The sequence below is a fragment of the Phoenix dactylifera genome, chromosome 7 (assembly GCF_009389715.1).
Source record: "Phoenix dactylifera cultivar Barhee BC4 chromosome 7, palm_55x_up_171113_PBpolish2nd_filt_p, whole genome shotgun sequence".
NCBI lineage: Eukaryota > Viridiplantae > Streptophyta > Magnoliopsida > Arecales > Arecaceae > Phoenix > Phoenix dactylifera.
This window is the reverse complement of record NC_052398.1, coordinates 10,857,374-10,872,866: the sequence shown is the minus strand read 5'-3', so window position 1 is coordinate 10,872,866 and position 15,493 is coordinate 10,857,374. Positions and strand designations below refer to the sequence as shown.

The 15,493-nt window shown below is 45.7% G+C and overlaps 1 protein-coding gene across 1 annotated transcript; it reads right to left on the bottom strand.

Annotated features, from left to right (window-relative positions):
- Positions 1–11,568: 11,568 nt before the first annotated feature.
- Positions 11,569–11,997, bottom strand: LOC120111408. Its single transcript, XM_039128459.1, has one exon. It carries the CDS (start codon positions 11,995–11,997, stop codon positions 11,569–11,571), a length of 429 nt encoding a protein of 142 aa, XP_038984387.1.
- Positions 11,998–15,493: the final 3,496 nt, after the last annotated feature.

Genomic DNA, 15,493 nt, shown 5'->3' with positions numbered 1-15,493 from the left:
AGACTACCACCCCTAGACAACAAACTGAATCGGAAGATTCAGATGATGATGAAGATATTGATGAAGAAGGGATGGCAGTGCTTGGGAGAAAATTCAGAAGATTCATGAGAGGTAAGAATAAGTTCCATAAAAAGAAACCCTTTCTTAAAGGTAACTCAAGCAAAGAAAAGGTTAAGGATAAGGAAAAAGAAAAGGAGACTCCCATTTGCTATGAGTGTAACAAACCCGGGCATTATAAGATAGATTGCCCAGATTTGAAAAGGATGGCAAGAAAGTTGAAAAAGAAGAATTTTATGGCCGATTGGAGTAAAAGTGAGGAATCAAGTTCGGAGGACGAAGATCATCAAGACACGGCACAAATATGTCATATGGCCAATGACGATGAGGTAGATTCTGAACTTGACTGTGATTTTACTGTTGATGAATTGCATGATGCATTCTTAGAACTCATGGAAGAACATAAGAAAGTAATTAATAAAAATAAAGCTCTAAAAGAAGAAAATCAATCTCTCATTAAAGATAAGATAAAACTGTCTCATAACTATGAAACATTAAGTAGGAAACTTGAAAATGAAACCAAAAATCTAATTGCTGAAAATGTCAAGCTAAAAAAAGATGCTGAAAAATATAAGTCTTTGGTAGATAGATTTACTCTTACCAAATTAAACTTGATTCTTGATAGCCAAAAAGCTGTATATGATAAGGCCGGTTTAGGGTATAGAACAAATAGGAAACAAAAACTCTTAAAGAATATTTTTGTAAAAGCTAAAAGGGAAATTATTACTTGTTATTGTTGTAATAAGATAGGACATAGAGCATATGAATGTAATTTTAGAAAGTCTAGTCAAAACAGATCAAGTAATAATCAAAAGATAAAATTCAAGAAAGTTTGGGTTCCAAAAGGAACATGGAGTACTAACCCTAAAGGACCCAACTTAGCTTGGGTACCTAAAGGTTCTTCTTGATCTTGATTGCAGGTGTGTCTTGCAGCTGATAAAATGGAAAAACGATGGTATCTAGATAGTGGCTGTTCAAGACACATGACCGGTGACGAAGATCGATTTGTCACCTTGGAACCAAAGAAAGGTGGAGTAGTGACCTATGGAGACAATGGTAAAGGGTATATCATTGGAAAGGGTAAAATTTTCATTGCTCCATCTATTTTTATAGAAAATATTTTATTAGTTAAGGGTTTGAAACATAACCTTCTTAGCATAAGTCAATTTTGTGATAAAGGATTTAAAGTTACATTTGAAGCATCTGTATGCATAATCACAAATCCTAAAGATAATAGCATTGTACTTGTAGGACAAAGGCAAAGAAATATTTACTTAGTAGATCTTCATGAGTTAGGCAAGAAAAATGGTTTATGCTTAATTACTAATGAAGAAAAGAAAATTGAAACTAGTTGGCTTTGGCATCGAAGATTAGGACATGCTAGTATGGAATTAATATCAAAACTAGTTAAGAAGGAATTAATAAAGGATGTGCCAAAATTGATTTTTGAAAAGGACAAAATATGTGGACCATGTTCATTGGGAAAACAAACTAAGTCATCTTTCAAATCGAAAAACGTAGTATCAACAACTAGACCATTTGAACTCATACACATGGATTTATTTGGACCTACTAGAACTACAAATCTAGGAGGAAAGAAATATGGACTAGTTATTGTTGATGATTTTTCAAGGTATACATGAGTTTCATTTTTGGCACATAAGAATGAAGCATTTTCAGAATTTTTGAAACTATATAATAAAATCATAAATGAAAAGAAACTCACCTTAGTAGCCATTCGAAGTGATCATGGTACTGAATTTGAAAATCAACACTTCGAGGAATTTTGCACTAAAAATGGAATATCACATCAATTTTCAGCACCTAGAACGCCTCAACAAAATGGGGTTGTTGAAAGGAAAAATAGGACATTGGCAGAAATGGCACGCACAATGTTGTGCGAGTCAAATCTTCCAAAGTACTTTTGGGCTGAAGCTATAAACACCTCTTGCCATATTCTAAATCGAGTTTTAATACGACCTATAACTAAGAAAACTCCTTATGAACTTTGGAAGAATAAGAAACCAACTGCAAAATATTTTAAAGTGCTTGGATGTAGATGTTTTATCTTAAATAATGGCAAGGAGGACTTAAGTAAATTTGATGCCAAGTCAGATGAAGGTATCTTCTTAGGATACTCCACATCTAGCAAGGCATACAGAGTATTCAACAAAAGAACCTTAGTAGTAGAAGAGTCAGTCAATATTATATTTGATGAGTCTGATAGTGAGTCTGCTAGGAAAGAAAATACTATTGATGATGATACAGGAATTATCGACTTTGAAAAGTTGAAAATTGATGACGTGCCAAATCAAGATAAGGGAGATGATTGCGTGCCACCACAACCCCAAGACGTGCCAAAAGAATGGAGGTATGCACATGGATATCCTAAAGATTTAATCATTGGTGATCCATCTCAAGGGGTAAGAACTCGATCATCTCTTAGAAATTTAAATGATTATCTTGCTTTTGTTTCACAATTAGAACCTAAAACTTATGAAGAGGCTGAAAAAGATACTAACTGGATAAATGCCATGCAAGAGGAATTAAATCAATTTAAAAGAAGTAATGTATGGACATTAACTGAAAGACCAAAGCATAATTCAGTAATTGGAACAAAATGGGTATTTAGAAATAAATTAGATGAAAATGGATTAGTTATAAGGAATAAGGCTAGACTTGTAGCTAAGGGATACAATCAAGAAGAAGGAATAGATTTTGATGAGACATTTGCTCCTGTAGCTAGATTAGAGGCTATTAGATTGCTTCTGGCATTTGCATGTTTCATGGATTTTAAATTATATCAAATGGATGTGAAGAGTGCATTCTTAAATGGTATTATTGAGGAGGAAGTATATGTAGAACAACCTCCAGGATTTGAAAATCATGAATTGCCAAATCATGTGTTTAAACTACATAAGGCATTATATGGATTAAAGCAAGCACCTAGGGCTTGGTATGATCGACTAAGTAAATTTCTGCTTGAAAATGATTTTTGTAGAGGAAATGTAGATAAAACTTTATTCATCAAAAGAAAGGACAAAAATCTATTAGTGGTGCAAATATATGTAGATGACATAATCTTTGGTGCCACCAATGATACTCTATGCAAAGAATTCGCTGATTTAATGCATGGAGAATTTGAGATGAGTTTGATGGGAGAACTAAGCTTCTTTCTAGGATTACAAATCAAACAAACCAAAGAAGGCATTTTCATTCATCAAACTAAATATACAAAGGAAATACTGAAGAAGTTTGGGAATGAAAATCATAAGGGAATTGGCACTCCAATGAATCCTACTAGTAAGCTAGACAAAGATGAAAAAGGGAAAAGTGTTGATATTAAGCTCTATAGAGGACTAATTGGATCCTTGCTCTATCTTACTGCTAGTAGACCCGACATTGTATTTAGTGTAGGGATATGTGCTAGATACCAATCGGATCCTAAGGAGTCACATTTAAGTGCTGTTAAGAGAATTCTTAGATACTTAAGAGGAACTACCACCATCGGATTATGGTACTCGAGAGACTCCTGTCTAGATTTGCTTGCATATTCAGATGCTGACTTTGCTGGATGCAAGTTAGATAGGAAGAGCACAAGTGGCACATGTCAATTCTTAGGAAATAACTTAGTATCATGGTTTAGTAAGAAGCAGAACTCAGTGGCACTGTCCACAACTGAAGCTGAATACATAGCTGCTGGTAGTTGTTGTGCTCAAGTATTATGGCTCAAGCAACAACTAGAGGACTATGGAGTCAAACTAGATAATATTCCTATTAAGTGTGATAATACTAGTGCTATCAATCTCACTAAAAATCCAGTTCAGCACTCTAAAGCCAAACACATAGAAATAAGGTACCATTTTATTAGGGATCATGTGCAAAATGGAAATGTATGTATTGAGCATATATGCACGGAAAAACAATTGGCCGACATATTTACCAAACCATTGAGTGAAGATAGATTCTGTATGCTCAGGAGGGAATTAGGCATATGTGATCCTTTTTATTAAAGAAATATAAAAGGGAGATAGTAGTCTCATGATACATTCCTCTAATTTCAAAAATCCCATGAAACATGAGTCAAATTTGTTATCTATAGATTTCTTACTCATGTATCGTTGTTCCATAAAGAGTTTATAAGGATTGGAAGCAAGGAAAACTTTTTAGGAGCAAAAAGGAAGAGAAAAGAAAATTTCTGCACATGGGTCGACCCAACCCAGAACATGGGTCGACCCAACGTTGAGTCGACCCAAGAAAAATCTTGAGTCGACCCAACGTCGGGACCCCACTGTTAAAAGGGGGCCCGAGAGCACATCTAGGGCACTGTTTGCCCTTTGTCTTCTTCCGAAAAACCTACTCCCCACTCTCCAATCTCCACTAAACTCCTCCAAACAGTAGATTTCCTAAAGATCTAGGAGAAATGGGACCCAAACGAGCCGTGGCCAAGAGATCCGGAAGAGTGACTCGGATCCAACGGGAGGAAAGGCAACCTACCGAGCCATCTCCCGTGTCTCCACGATGTGAGGCACGTGCGGAGGCCCCTCCTCCTCCTTCCCCCTCAGTGATTCTTGCTAGATTTGCGGGGAGGCCGGTTACAACGGGGAGAAGGATCCATTCCGAGTTTTTCAATCAAGAAGGGTTTCGGATTTGGGAATGGATCCAAAGACAAGGTTGGGAGTATCTTTGCTCCCTAGATGTGGTCATCTACCCCGGGTTGGTACAAGAGTTCTATGCCTTCCTCAAGACTGGTATGGGAGGGCTTGTTTCAGAAGTTCGAGGGGTTCGGATCCGTGTATCCGAGGAGAGCTTGAGTGAGTTACTACACCTACCCTGCATAGGAGCCACTCCGGAGAGGCCAGAAGACAAAATGAGAGCTCTGCAATTGATCATGGAAAACGAGAACTTCGATTTTTCTCAGAAGGTAATAGCTAGTTCTCTTTCCGCTGAGATGAGGTTATTGCTCAATATGATAAATAGGATTTTATTTTCGAAGACCGGGAGATTTGATCTCATCTCAGAGCGAGATCTAGCAATTATGGAGTGCATGATTCGAGGGACTCCTCTAAATCTTCCGGCTATGATATTAAGGCAGATGAGGAAGGTGATGTGCAGCAACAGGGTATCACTACCTTATGGTATGATACTCACTTTGATATTTAGACAGCACGGTTTACCTCTCGAGGAGGAGGCATCCAAGAGTCTGCATCACACTGACACGTACACTGCACGGACACTTATACGCATGGGATATGAGAAAGTGAACGGGCAGTGGATTCACACAGGTGCAGGCATTCAGGGTGAGGCACCAGAGGGAGATGCACCAGAGGATGAGGATGAGGAGCCTATGGATCATCCTACTGTACCCTCAGAGGCTGGACCATCGTCATCCGCTCCTCCGACAGATACGGATGACTTCTGGAGCAGGATGACAGAGCTCATGACAGCTCAGGCGAGGACTATTACTGACGGGCTCACGAGCCGATTGGACGCCCGGTTGGATGTCATGTCTGCTGAGATCAGTGATCTGAGGCAGCAGATAGGAGTACTCCGGAGAGAGAGAGAGACACATGGACCATCTGTGCCACAGGCTGCTGAGTCAGAGATATCGGCACAGAGTCATCCAGCTCGTCGTGCTCCACGCCAGACACAGTCTCACCAGGCTCGACCTCCCCTCGCCACGTATGCTAGGAGGATGAGGACTAGATCCCAGCCATTAGATTCTCCCTAGGCTAATCTTAGCGTCTATGTTTAGAGCCTAGGCTAGATATCTAGTTCTCACATGTATCTTGCTTTTCTCCTATGTATCTTGTTTTTATCTTATGTATCTTTAAATCTTGATTAAGGAACATTGTATCTGTCTTTATTTTTGACATGAATGTATGAAAATGTTCCTATTTTGATCAATGAAGTTTGAAGTTTATTATTTATTGCATCTTTTCCCAAATATATATTTTTGATGATAACAAAAAGGGGGAGAAGAAAAGAAAGAGTATTTAAGAAAAGAAAGAGTATTCAATTTAAGTAAAGAAAGAGTATTTTATTTAAGAAGTAAAGAAAGAGTATTAATTTTGGGAGAAGTAAAGAAATATAACAAAAAGGGGAGAAATAAAGATAAAAGTTATGTAAAGAAAAGAGAAATAAATGGGCAAACAAATTGAAAATCATATAAGAAAGCTTATACATCTAAGGGGGAGCAATTTGTAACAATGAAATTGACTAAATCAAAAATTTCCATCAAAGCTCAGAATTTGGCACGCACCTCTCGCACCCCGATACATAACCTGAAACTCAGAGTTTATCTCCAATTTTTGAAGTTTCATTGCTAATGAATTATAAATGAAAGGGGAAGCAATTCAAAAAGTCAAATTGGCAACATTTGAATGATATAGGGGGAGATTTCACAAGTATATATGAAAAGCTGAAATTCAGCAATTTAATCCCTTTTATAAACTGATTTTAAAAAAAAAAAACAAGTATCAATAGACTTATACTCTTTATTTTGTAATCATCAAAAAGGGGGAGATTGAGGATGATAGTGTTATTTTGATGATTAACAAGCATTTATCTAGAGTATGCTATAAGTTAAATTGATACTTCATTTATAAGTTCATTACTCTCAGTATATTTGGTTAATTGAAAATAGATACATGACCTTGTTCATTTGAATGAATCTAACCTTGAGAATGCAGCAAAGTGTGGATTGAGTCGACCCAAAGGTTGATTGGGTCAACCCCGGCACATCAAGAAATCATTTGGCACACTCCTGCAAAAATGGCACAAATGAACAGTGAGTTGGGTCGACCCAAGGTAAGCATGAGTCGACCCAACCTTGAAGAACCTCAAAAACATAACTGAAGAATGCTCTCTGGATTTACTGAGAGGGTCGACCCAAACAGTGGTTGAGTCGACCCAAGCTTGAGTCGACCCAAACCCTGAGAGGGTCGACCCAAAGGCAAGACAGAAAGACAGACAGAAATTGGTTCTCTGGAATTACTGAGAGGGTCGACCCAAGAAGAAGTTGAGTCGACCCAAGTGGACTTTGAGTCGACCCAAAGAATGGTTGGGTCGACCCATGGGAAGGAAGGCTGAAATTGAGATTTCTGTGGTTTCTGAGAGGGTCGACCCAAGGAATGTTTGAGTCGACCCAAGGCAAAGTTGGGTCGACCCAAGGACAGGTTGAGCCAACCCAAACACGGGCTGAACAGTAACGGCTAGTTCTGCAGATGTACTTTTTGTCCTTCCCAAGGTCAGTAACGGCTAGTTTTTGAATTCTAACCATTGGGGCTTGACCAAAGAAGGTGGGAAGCTATTTAAAGGGGCACTATTCATCAGAGAGAATAACTTTTGAGTTGAATATCAAAGAGTACCCAAGAATACAAAAGTGCCCTAATCTTCTTCATCAAGAGCTTCATTCAAGAATCAAAGAAAGGGATTGAGCAGATTCAAAGAGGCATCAAGAGCTCCATCCCCTTTAAAGAGTGAAGCATCCTTGACAAAGAAGAGCAAAGCGACTTCAAAGCGATAAATACTTTCTAACTCTTCCTTGTAGCTTATATTGTTTCATATGCTCATTTAGGAGTTTGAATCTTTCCTTTTGTTAATTAAACACTTTGTAAAGGTTCGTTGGTGAGCCCGCAAAACCAACAAAGGTTTTTGGTGAACCCGGAAAACCAAAGTGTAAAGGTTAGTTGGTGAGCCCGCAAAACCAACAAAGGTTTTTGGTGAACCCGGAAAACCAAGTGTATAGGTTCGTTGGTGAGCCCGTAAAACCAACAAAGGTTTTTGGATTGTGAGCCCGGAAAACAATCCAACTGTAATCCGCGGGATTATAGTGAATTCCCAAGGGGTCGCTTGGGGAGTGGACGTAGGTGCTAAGGAGAGCACCGAACCACTATATATTGTTGTGTTTGTGTTGTGCTTGTGTTTTCATTTACTCTTGCATCATCTTCTACTCTTGCGTTAGTTTAACTCACTCAAATAGCTTAAGAAAGCATCCACCGCACTTAATTAAGAAAACGTTTAAAGCATCAAAAAAAAAAGGAAGAAGAAACCAATTCACCCCCCCCCTCTTGGCTTGTCACCTTGGGCAACACTCCACCTGAAGATCGAGCAACTTGAGGCTCGAGAGAGGAGGGCTTTGGATTAAGCCCAGAATACGGTGCAGATCTTTCGGGAATCGGAAGAGCTTCGCGATCTGCTGGAGGAGGAGGTCGTGGATGGGTTCATCCGCAGGTTCGAGGATTTCCAGAGGCAGATGCAGTGGTATTGCCCTCAGCTCGACCTCAAAGGTATTTGGCCTAGAATGGGGTTTGCCAAGGACGAGGGCGAGCTCGGAAGCTCTGATGGCGGGTCCGACAGTGCGCCCGTGAGCCCTGAGGCCGAGCTGGGGGCCGAGATCGAGGCGGCCTAGTAGACGGCTCGGGAGGCTCTCCCTGGAGAGGCTGCCGAAGGCGCTGCTGAAAGGGTGCCTAAAGCTGCTCTCGAGGCCATTGGCGGAGCCCTGACCGAGGCTACTGCAGATGATCCTGACGTGGCTCCTGCTGGGAATCCCGACATGATTGTTGTAGACGACCTCGAGGTCGACGCTGCTCCCTCTGCTGCTCCTTAGGGCCTAGTTTTTTCCCTTCTTTTTTTTGTAAATGAGGTCGGCCTCTGCGGCCACTGTACAACCAGATAGGTCGGCCTCGAGGTCAAATTTTGTACTCAACCTTTGGGCTTTTAATCAATGAAGTATCTTCTTTCCAAATTTTGCTGTGTATTTGTGTTTGTTTCCATTTGCATAATTGATAAACTTTTATCTTGGTTGCTTGAGTTGAACTCTTGTTCGGCGAACTTTTACTAAGTCTCCAGGCTCAGCTTCCTGAAAAACTTGTTTGACCCTTGGGCTCAGATTCCGGTAGAACCCACCAAGTTCTTAGGCTCAGCTTCCGGAAAAACTTGTTAAGGCTTTAGGTTCAGACTCCGGAGAAATCTGCCAAGTCTTTGAGCTTGGGCTCAGTGTTGGTGTAGGTCAAGGCTGGGCTGCCATTGGAGCTTGCATGCCTCTTGACCTCGAACTTAGTCGAGGCACTGTTAGGCGGAATCTAAGTTGAATTCGCGGTCAATGCAGCTGGGTGTCCTTGAACTCGGTCGAGATGTCCTTTGAAAAAACTCGAAGTCGTTACGGCAAGCCGTCTCGAACTAGGTTGGCGTTCGAACTTGGTCGGGCCTTCGCTTGGAGAAACATGAAGTTGATGGAGGTCGAATTGGAGATTGGCGGTGCGGAGCGTCCAGATCGGAGGATCCCGAACTTGGTCGGAGAATCGTGCGTGAGGTCGAGGGAGCTTAGGCTCGTGATCGACTCAGCGGGGCATCCCGACCTTAGTCGGGGGATCCCGAGCTTGGTCAGGGCTTTGTCGGAGATACACATAGGAGGCGGGCCTCGTCCGTTGATCATTCTGTAATATAACCAGGTAAATATAGAGAAATGTATGTGCCAAGTAGGGTATACCTCTCGTGCAGCTGAAACTAAGTATCTCAGGTTGAGCTGTCCGGCTGAGCTAAGCGACTCTGCTTCGAGGTCGACTTCAGCGGCCTGTGGTCGACTCGGTAAGGTGCCTCCATTCAGATCGGGGTGTGTTGTCGTAGGAGGTGTCGGGGGGCGTTGAATGTCGTCGAAAAGTTGTGGAGATGTCGCCACGAGATCGAGGGAGACTTGGCCCGCGGTCGACTTGGCAGCGCTCAGCAATGCTTTCCGAGGTCGAGAGAGGCTTGGCTCATGGTTGACTCAGCGGTGCTCAGCAGTGCTTCCCGAGGTCGAGGGAGACTTAGCTCGCGGTTGACTCAGCAGGGCATCCCGAGATCGAGGGAGGCTTGGCTCGCGGTCGACTCAACGGGGCATCCCGACCTTAGTCGGGGGATCATCCCAAGGTCGAGGGGGCTTGGGCCCACGGTCGACTCAGCGGGGCTTCCCGAGGTTGAGGGAGACTTGGCTCGCGGTTGACTCAGTGGGGCATCTCGACCTTAGTCGGGGGATCATCCCGAGGTCGAGGGGGCTTGGGCCCGCGGTCGACTCAGCGGGGCTTTCCGAGGTCGAGGGAGACTTGGCTCGTGGTCGACTCAGTGGGGCATCCCGACCTTAGTCGGGAGATCATCCCGAGGTCGAGGGGGCTTGGGCCCGCAGTCGACTTAGCGGGGCTTCCCGAGGTCGAGGGAGACTTGGCTCACAGTCGACTCAGCGGAGCATCCCGACCTTAGTCGGGAGATCATACCGAGGTCGAGGGGGCTTGGACCCGCGATCGACTCGGCGGGGCTTTCCGAGATCGAGGGAGACTTGGCTGGCGGTCGACTCAGCAGGGCATCCCGAGCTTGGTCGGGGTCTTCTTGGAGATGGAGACCGAACTTGGAGTTGTCGCGACGGAGCATCCCGAGTTTAGTTGGGGCATCCGAACTTGGTCGGGCATCCGAACTTAGCCGGGCATCCAGACTCGGCCGGGTATCCTGAAGTTTCACAAGTAGATTAATATCAGGAGAAATATTAAAGAAGAGCCGTAGGTAGATTAACATGAGAAGAAGTGTAGCTATGTTCTCAAACATCGAAGGCCCCTGGGGGCTCTACTGATAATACATCCGGAGATTTCCGGAGTTCCAGCTTCGGAAAATGGGGGTCCCCTCAAGGGACTCCAACTTGTATGCTCTGGGCCGCTGCACTCGAGCAACTCGATATGGCCCCTCCCAGTTTGGGGTAAGCTTCCCTTGCTCGGTAGGTTGAGAAACTTTAGCTTTTCTCAAGACGAGATCTCCCACCTTGAAGAGCTTGGACTTCACCTTAAAGTTGTAGTACTGCGCCACTTTCTGTTGATATCTTGCCATGCGGACTCGGGCAGCCTCCTTTGTCTCTTCGACGAGGTCCAAATTGCTTCCGAGCCGAGATGAGTTGGAGGCTTTATCATAGTTCTCCACCCTTAGCAATGGAAGTTTGATTTCCAAGAGGATGACAGCTTCCATTTCGTAAGCCAGGTTGAAGGGGGTCTCGCTGGTAGGGAGTCGGAATGTAGTCCTGTAGGCCCAGAGGACATTGCAGAGATCTTCGACCCATTGCCGTTTGGCTCGGTCGAGTCTGGCTTTGAGTCCTTGGAGGATGGTGCGGTTCGTCACTTCGGTTTCTCCATTCGTCCGTGGATGAGCGACCGAGGTGAAACGATGGTCAATGCCGAGCTCGGAGCAAAACTCCCTGAAGCGGATGTTGTCAAACTGATGGCCGTTGTCGGATATGAGGATGCGGAAAAGTCCAAATCTGCAGATTATTGACTTCCAGATAAAGTCTCGAATCTTCGGCTCAGAAATCCGGGCCATCGGTTCAGCTTCAACCCACTTGGTAAAGTAGTCGATGGAGACAATGAGGAACTTCCTCTATCCGGTGGTCTGAGAAAATAGTCCCAAGATGTCGATCCTTCATTGGGCAAATAGCCAGGGGGCGCTGATCGAGGTCAGTGGAATCGAGGGTCGACACTGAATGTTGGCGTTCCGCTAACACCGATCGTACTTTTGGATAAAGTCTAATGCATCTTTCTGGAGTGTGGGGCAGTAATATCCTTGGCGCAGAATTTTGTGGGCTAGGGCCCGACCTCCTAGATGGTTTCCGCAGATTCCTTTGTGAACTTCTCGCATAGCATAATCTGCCTCTAAGGGGCAGAGACATCTAAGAAGAGGAGAGATGAATGACCAGCGGTAGAGCTTGCCTTCGTATAGGAGGTATCGGGAAGCCTGGCGCTTAACCGGGCGGGCTTCGAGCTCATCATTGGGGAGGACTTCACTCTGCAGGTAGGTGACGAATGCGTCCATCCAGCTCGGCTCGGTCTCGATGCAGAGAGCTGGTTTAGGCTCCTCGGTGCTAGGTACTTGGAGGTACTCGAGCACCATGGTCTTCAGGAGCTCGCTCATGTGGAAAGTCGCCATCTTTGATAGTTGGTCCGCCCTCGCGTTCTCCACTCTAGGGATATGCTGAATGTCGAAGGAGCCTAGTGAGGAGATGATGTCTCGCACCTTTTGGAGATACCTCTGCATTGATGGCTCTCTTGCTTCGAAGTCCCCCAAAATCTAGCTCACGACCAGCTGGGAGTCACTGAAGGCCTTCAAGTTCCCGACCTTCAGCTCCTTTGCCAGCTTCAGCCCGGCGATAAGCGCCTCATACTCTGCCTTATTGTTCGAGGTGGAAAATTCAAAGCATAGAGCCTACTCTACAATTACCTCATCCAGGCTGGTGAGGATGAGGCCCGCTCCGCTATCCTCCGAGGTCAAAGAGCCGTCTACATGTAGAACCCATGGCTGCCCTGGGGCCTCTTCTGTTGGTGTGAGCTTGGGCTCGAGATCATCTGGCAGAGTGCATTCTACAATAAAGTCGGCAAGCACTTGGCCTTGACCGCCGACCTCGGGCGGTATTCCAGGTCGACCTCTCCAGGCTCAACCGCCCACTTTGCGATCCTCCCCGCCGATCTGATCGTTGCAAAACTTGCTTTATAGGCTGGTCGGTCAATATGGCCATGGTGTGGGCCTGGAAGTAGGGTTGGAGCCTTCGGGCTGAGATGACTAGTGCATAGGTCGTCTTCTCCAGCTTGGAGTATCGGGTCTCGACATCCCTCAAGACCCGGCTGGTGTAATACACTGGCTTTTGGGACTTGTCCTCTTCTCGGACCAGGATCGAGCTCGTCGCCACCGGAGAGACGGCCAGGTATAGATTAAAGAGCTGGCTCTGTTGAGGCTTCGTGAGCAATGGAGGGAAGGCGAGATAGCGTCTGAGCTCTTCAAAGGCTTGGTGACATTCCTCCAACCATAAAAAGTCCTCCGGCGGATAAAGGATCTTGAAAAATAGGAGGCACCGTTCGGCTGACTTGGAGACGAACCTTCCTAAGGCCGCAACGTGTCTGGTGAGTTGTTGTACCTCTTTGACTGTTTTTGGTGGCACCATCTTCTGCAGTGCTCGAATTTTCTTGAGGTTTGCTTCGATTCCACGCTGGGTTACTACAAAATCGAGAAACTTGTCCGAGGTAACTCCGAAGGCGCACTTGGTGGGGTTGGGCTTCATTTGGTATTTTTTGAGGGTGGAGAATGCTTCATTGAGATCGGCAATGTGGTGCTTCGCCATCTGGCTATTCACCAGCATGTCATCTATATAGACCTTCATGTTTCAGCCTATTTAGTATTTAAAGACCTGGCTGACCAGCCTTTGGTATGTCGCTACGGCATTCTTCAACCCGAACGGCATCACTTTGTAGCAGTAGAGGCCCTTGTTGGTGATGAAGGCTGTCTTCTCCTCATCCTCAGGCGCCATTCGGATCTGATTGTACTCCGAGAAGGTGTCCATGAAGATCAGCAGCTGGTGTCCCGAGGTGGAGTCGACAAGCTGGTCGATCTTGAGGAGGGAAAAGCTATCTTTTGGACAGACTTTGTTCAGATCGATGTAGTCCATGCACATGCGCCATCTTCCATTAGCATTCTTCACGAGAACTACGTTGACGAGCTAGTCGGGGTAGGAGACTTCTCGGATGGAGCCGGCCTCGAGGAGTTTGTCCACCTCCTCGGTCGCCGCTCGCTATTGCTCCGGCACAGAGCTTTGTTTCTTCTGCCTTACAGGCTTGCAGGTCGGTTTCACCTCGAGTCGGTGAACCATGACCTTGGGATCTATTCCCGGCGTATCCGTAGGCAATCAGGCAAAGACATCCCTGTTGGACTGGAGAAACTCGATCAGGTGATCTCGCTCGCGAGAGCTCAGACCGGAGCCAATATGTACATTAGCTCTGGGCAGTCTCTTTTTAAGGGGATTTGGATAAGGAGCTCACCAAGTTCTACCCGTTCTCTATAAGGCTCGTCCCGCACTTTCAGGGTTTCGATGAGCAGCACCTGGTCCGATGCTTGGGCTGGCATCTCAATTGATTGCTCCGTTTGGCTCGGTGCTTGGGCCGGTTGCTTTGCTTTGAGAGTCGCCATGTAGCATTGTTTGGCTGTCATCTGGTCCCCGCGAACATCGCTCACTCCTTACTTGGTAGGAAACCGCACGAGCAGATGGTACGTCGAGACCATGGCTCGAAAAGCATTGAGTCCTGGTCGTCCAAGGATGGCATTGTAGACCGAGGGCAGGCGAACCACAAGAAAATTCATCCTCATGGTGATCTCTCGAGGGGCGAGCCTGATCGTGACAAGTAGGTTGATCTCACCTTCAACAAAAACTGAGTCTCTGGTGAATCCGACCAGTGGAGCATTCATTCTCCAGAGCTGGCCTTCTGTCATTCCTATTTTTTGGAAGGCATCATCATATAAAATATTTGTTGAGCTTCCATTATCAACTAAAACATGCTTTACATCAAACTTATTCATGACCATGGAGATGACCACGGCGTCATCATGAGGAGTCTCAACTCCTTTTAAGTCTCGTCCGAGAACGAGATGGCTTCAGAAGTGCGTTGACGCTTCGGAGGGATCCTTCTCCCGGTCAATTCTCCAGCCAAGCTCCCTTCGGCCGGGCCTCTTCCTATGGTATTGATGGTGCCAGCAATGGGCCTGTTGTCATTTGGATTTTCGGGCGGCACAGCATTTTCTACCAGCCTCCTTTCGTCATGTCGGTTCTGCACGAACCAGTTGAGTACTCCACGGTGAATGAGCGCCTCGATCTCATCTCGGAGTCGAAAGCACTCCTTTGTGTCGTGGCTGTGGTCTCGGTGGAAGCGGCAGTACTTTCTGGAGTGGCGTTGGAATTCTGACTCCTACATCGGGGGTGGAGGTTGGAGGTAGTCTCGACCTTCTATCTCCATGAGGATCTCTGCCCGGGGTGTATTGAGTGGAGTGTAGTTCTCATACCTTCCCGGAGGCATCTACTGTCGAGGTGGGGATCTCAATCAAGGCTGGGCCCACTGTCGAGGTGGACTCCTCAGGCGCGGTAGATTCTTCTCTCGGCGGGGGGGGACCGACTTCTCGGGCGGCCGCACTCCTCGCGGCAGCTTTTCTGCTTTCTCGAAGCCTGCTCGGTCATGCCCTGCCTGAAGGTGATGGCCTCCTCGGCCTTCGCATACTTTCGAGCTCGGGCCAGCATCTCGGTGAAATCGGCGGGAAAGTTCTTCTCAAGGGAGAAGAGAAACCTGTAGGATCGAGCTCCTGTCTTCAGTGTGGACATGGCGATCGACTGATCAAGCTCACAAACTTTTTAGGTGGCAGCGGTAAAATGGTCGATGTAGTCCTTAAGGAACTCTCCCTTCTTTTGTTTGATGTCAAGGAGGGAGTCCGACGTTCGCCACTGGCGTCGGCTGGCAGCAAAGTTGGTAGCGAACTGCCTGCCGAGCTGCTCGAAGGAGAAAACAGTGCTCGGCTTCAGTCTGGAGAACTAAAGTCGGGCCGTTCCTCGGAGAGTTGCGAGGAAGGCCTTGCGAGATGCAAAGCCCCGCACCTCATTAAGATCATATTG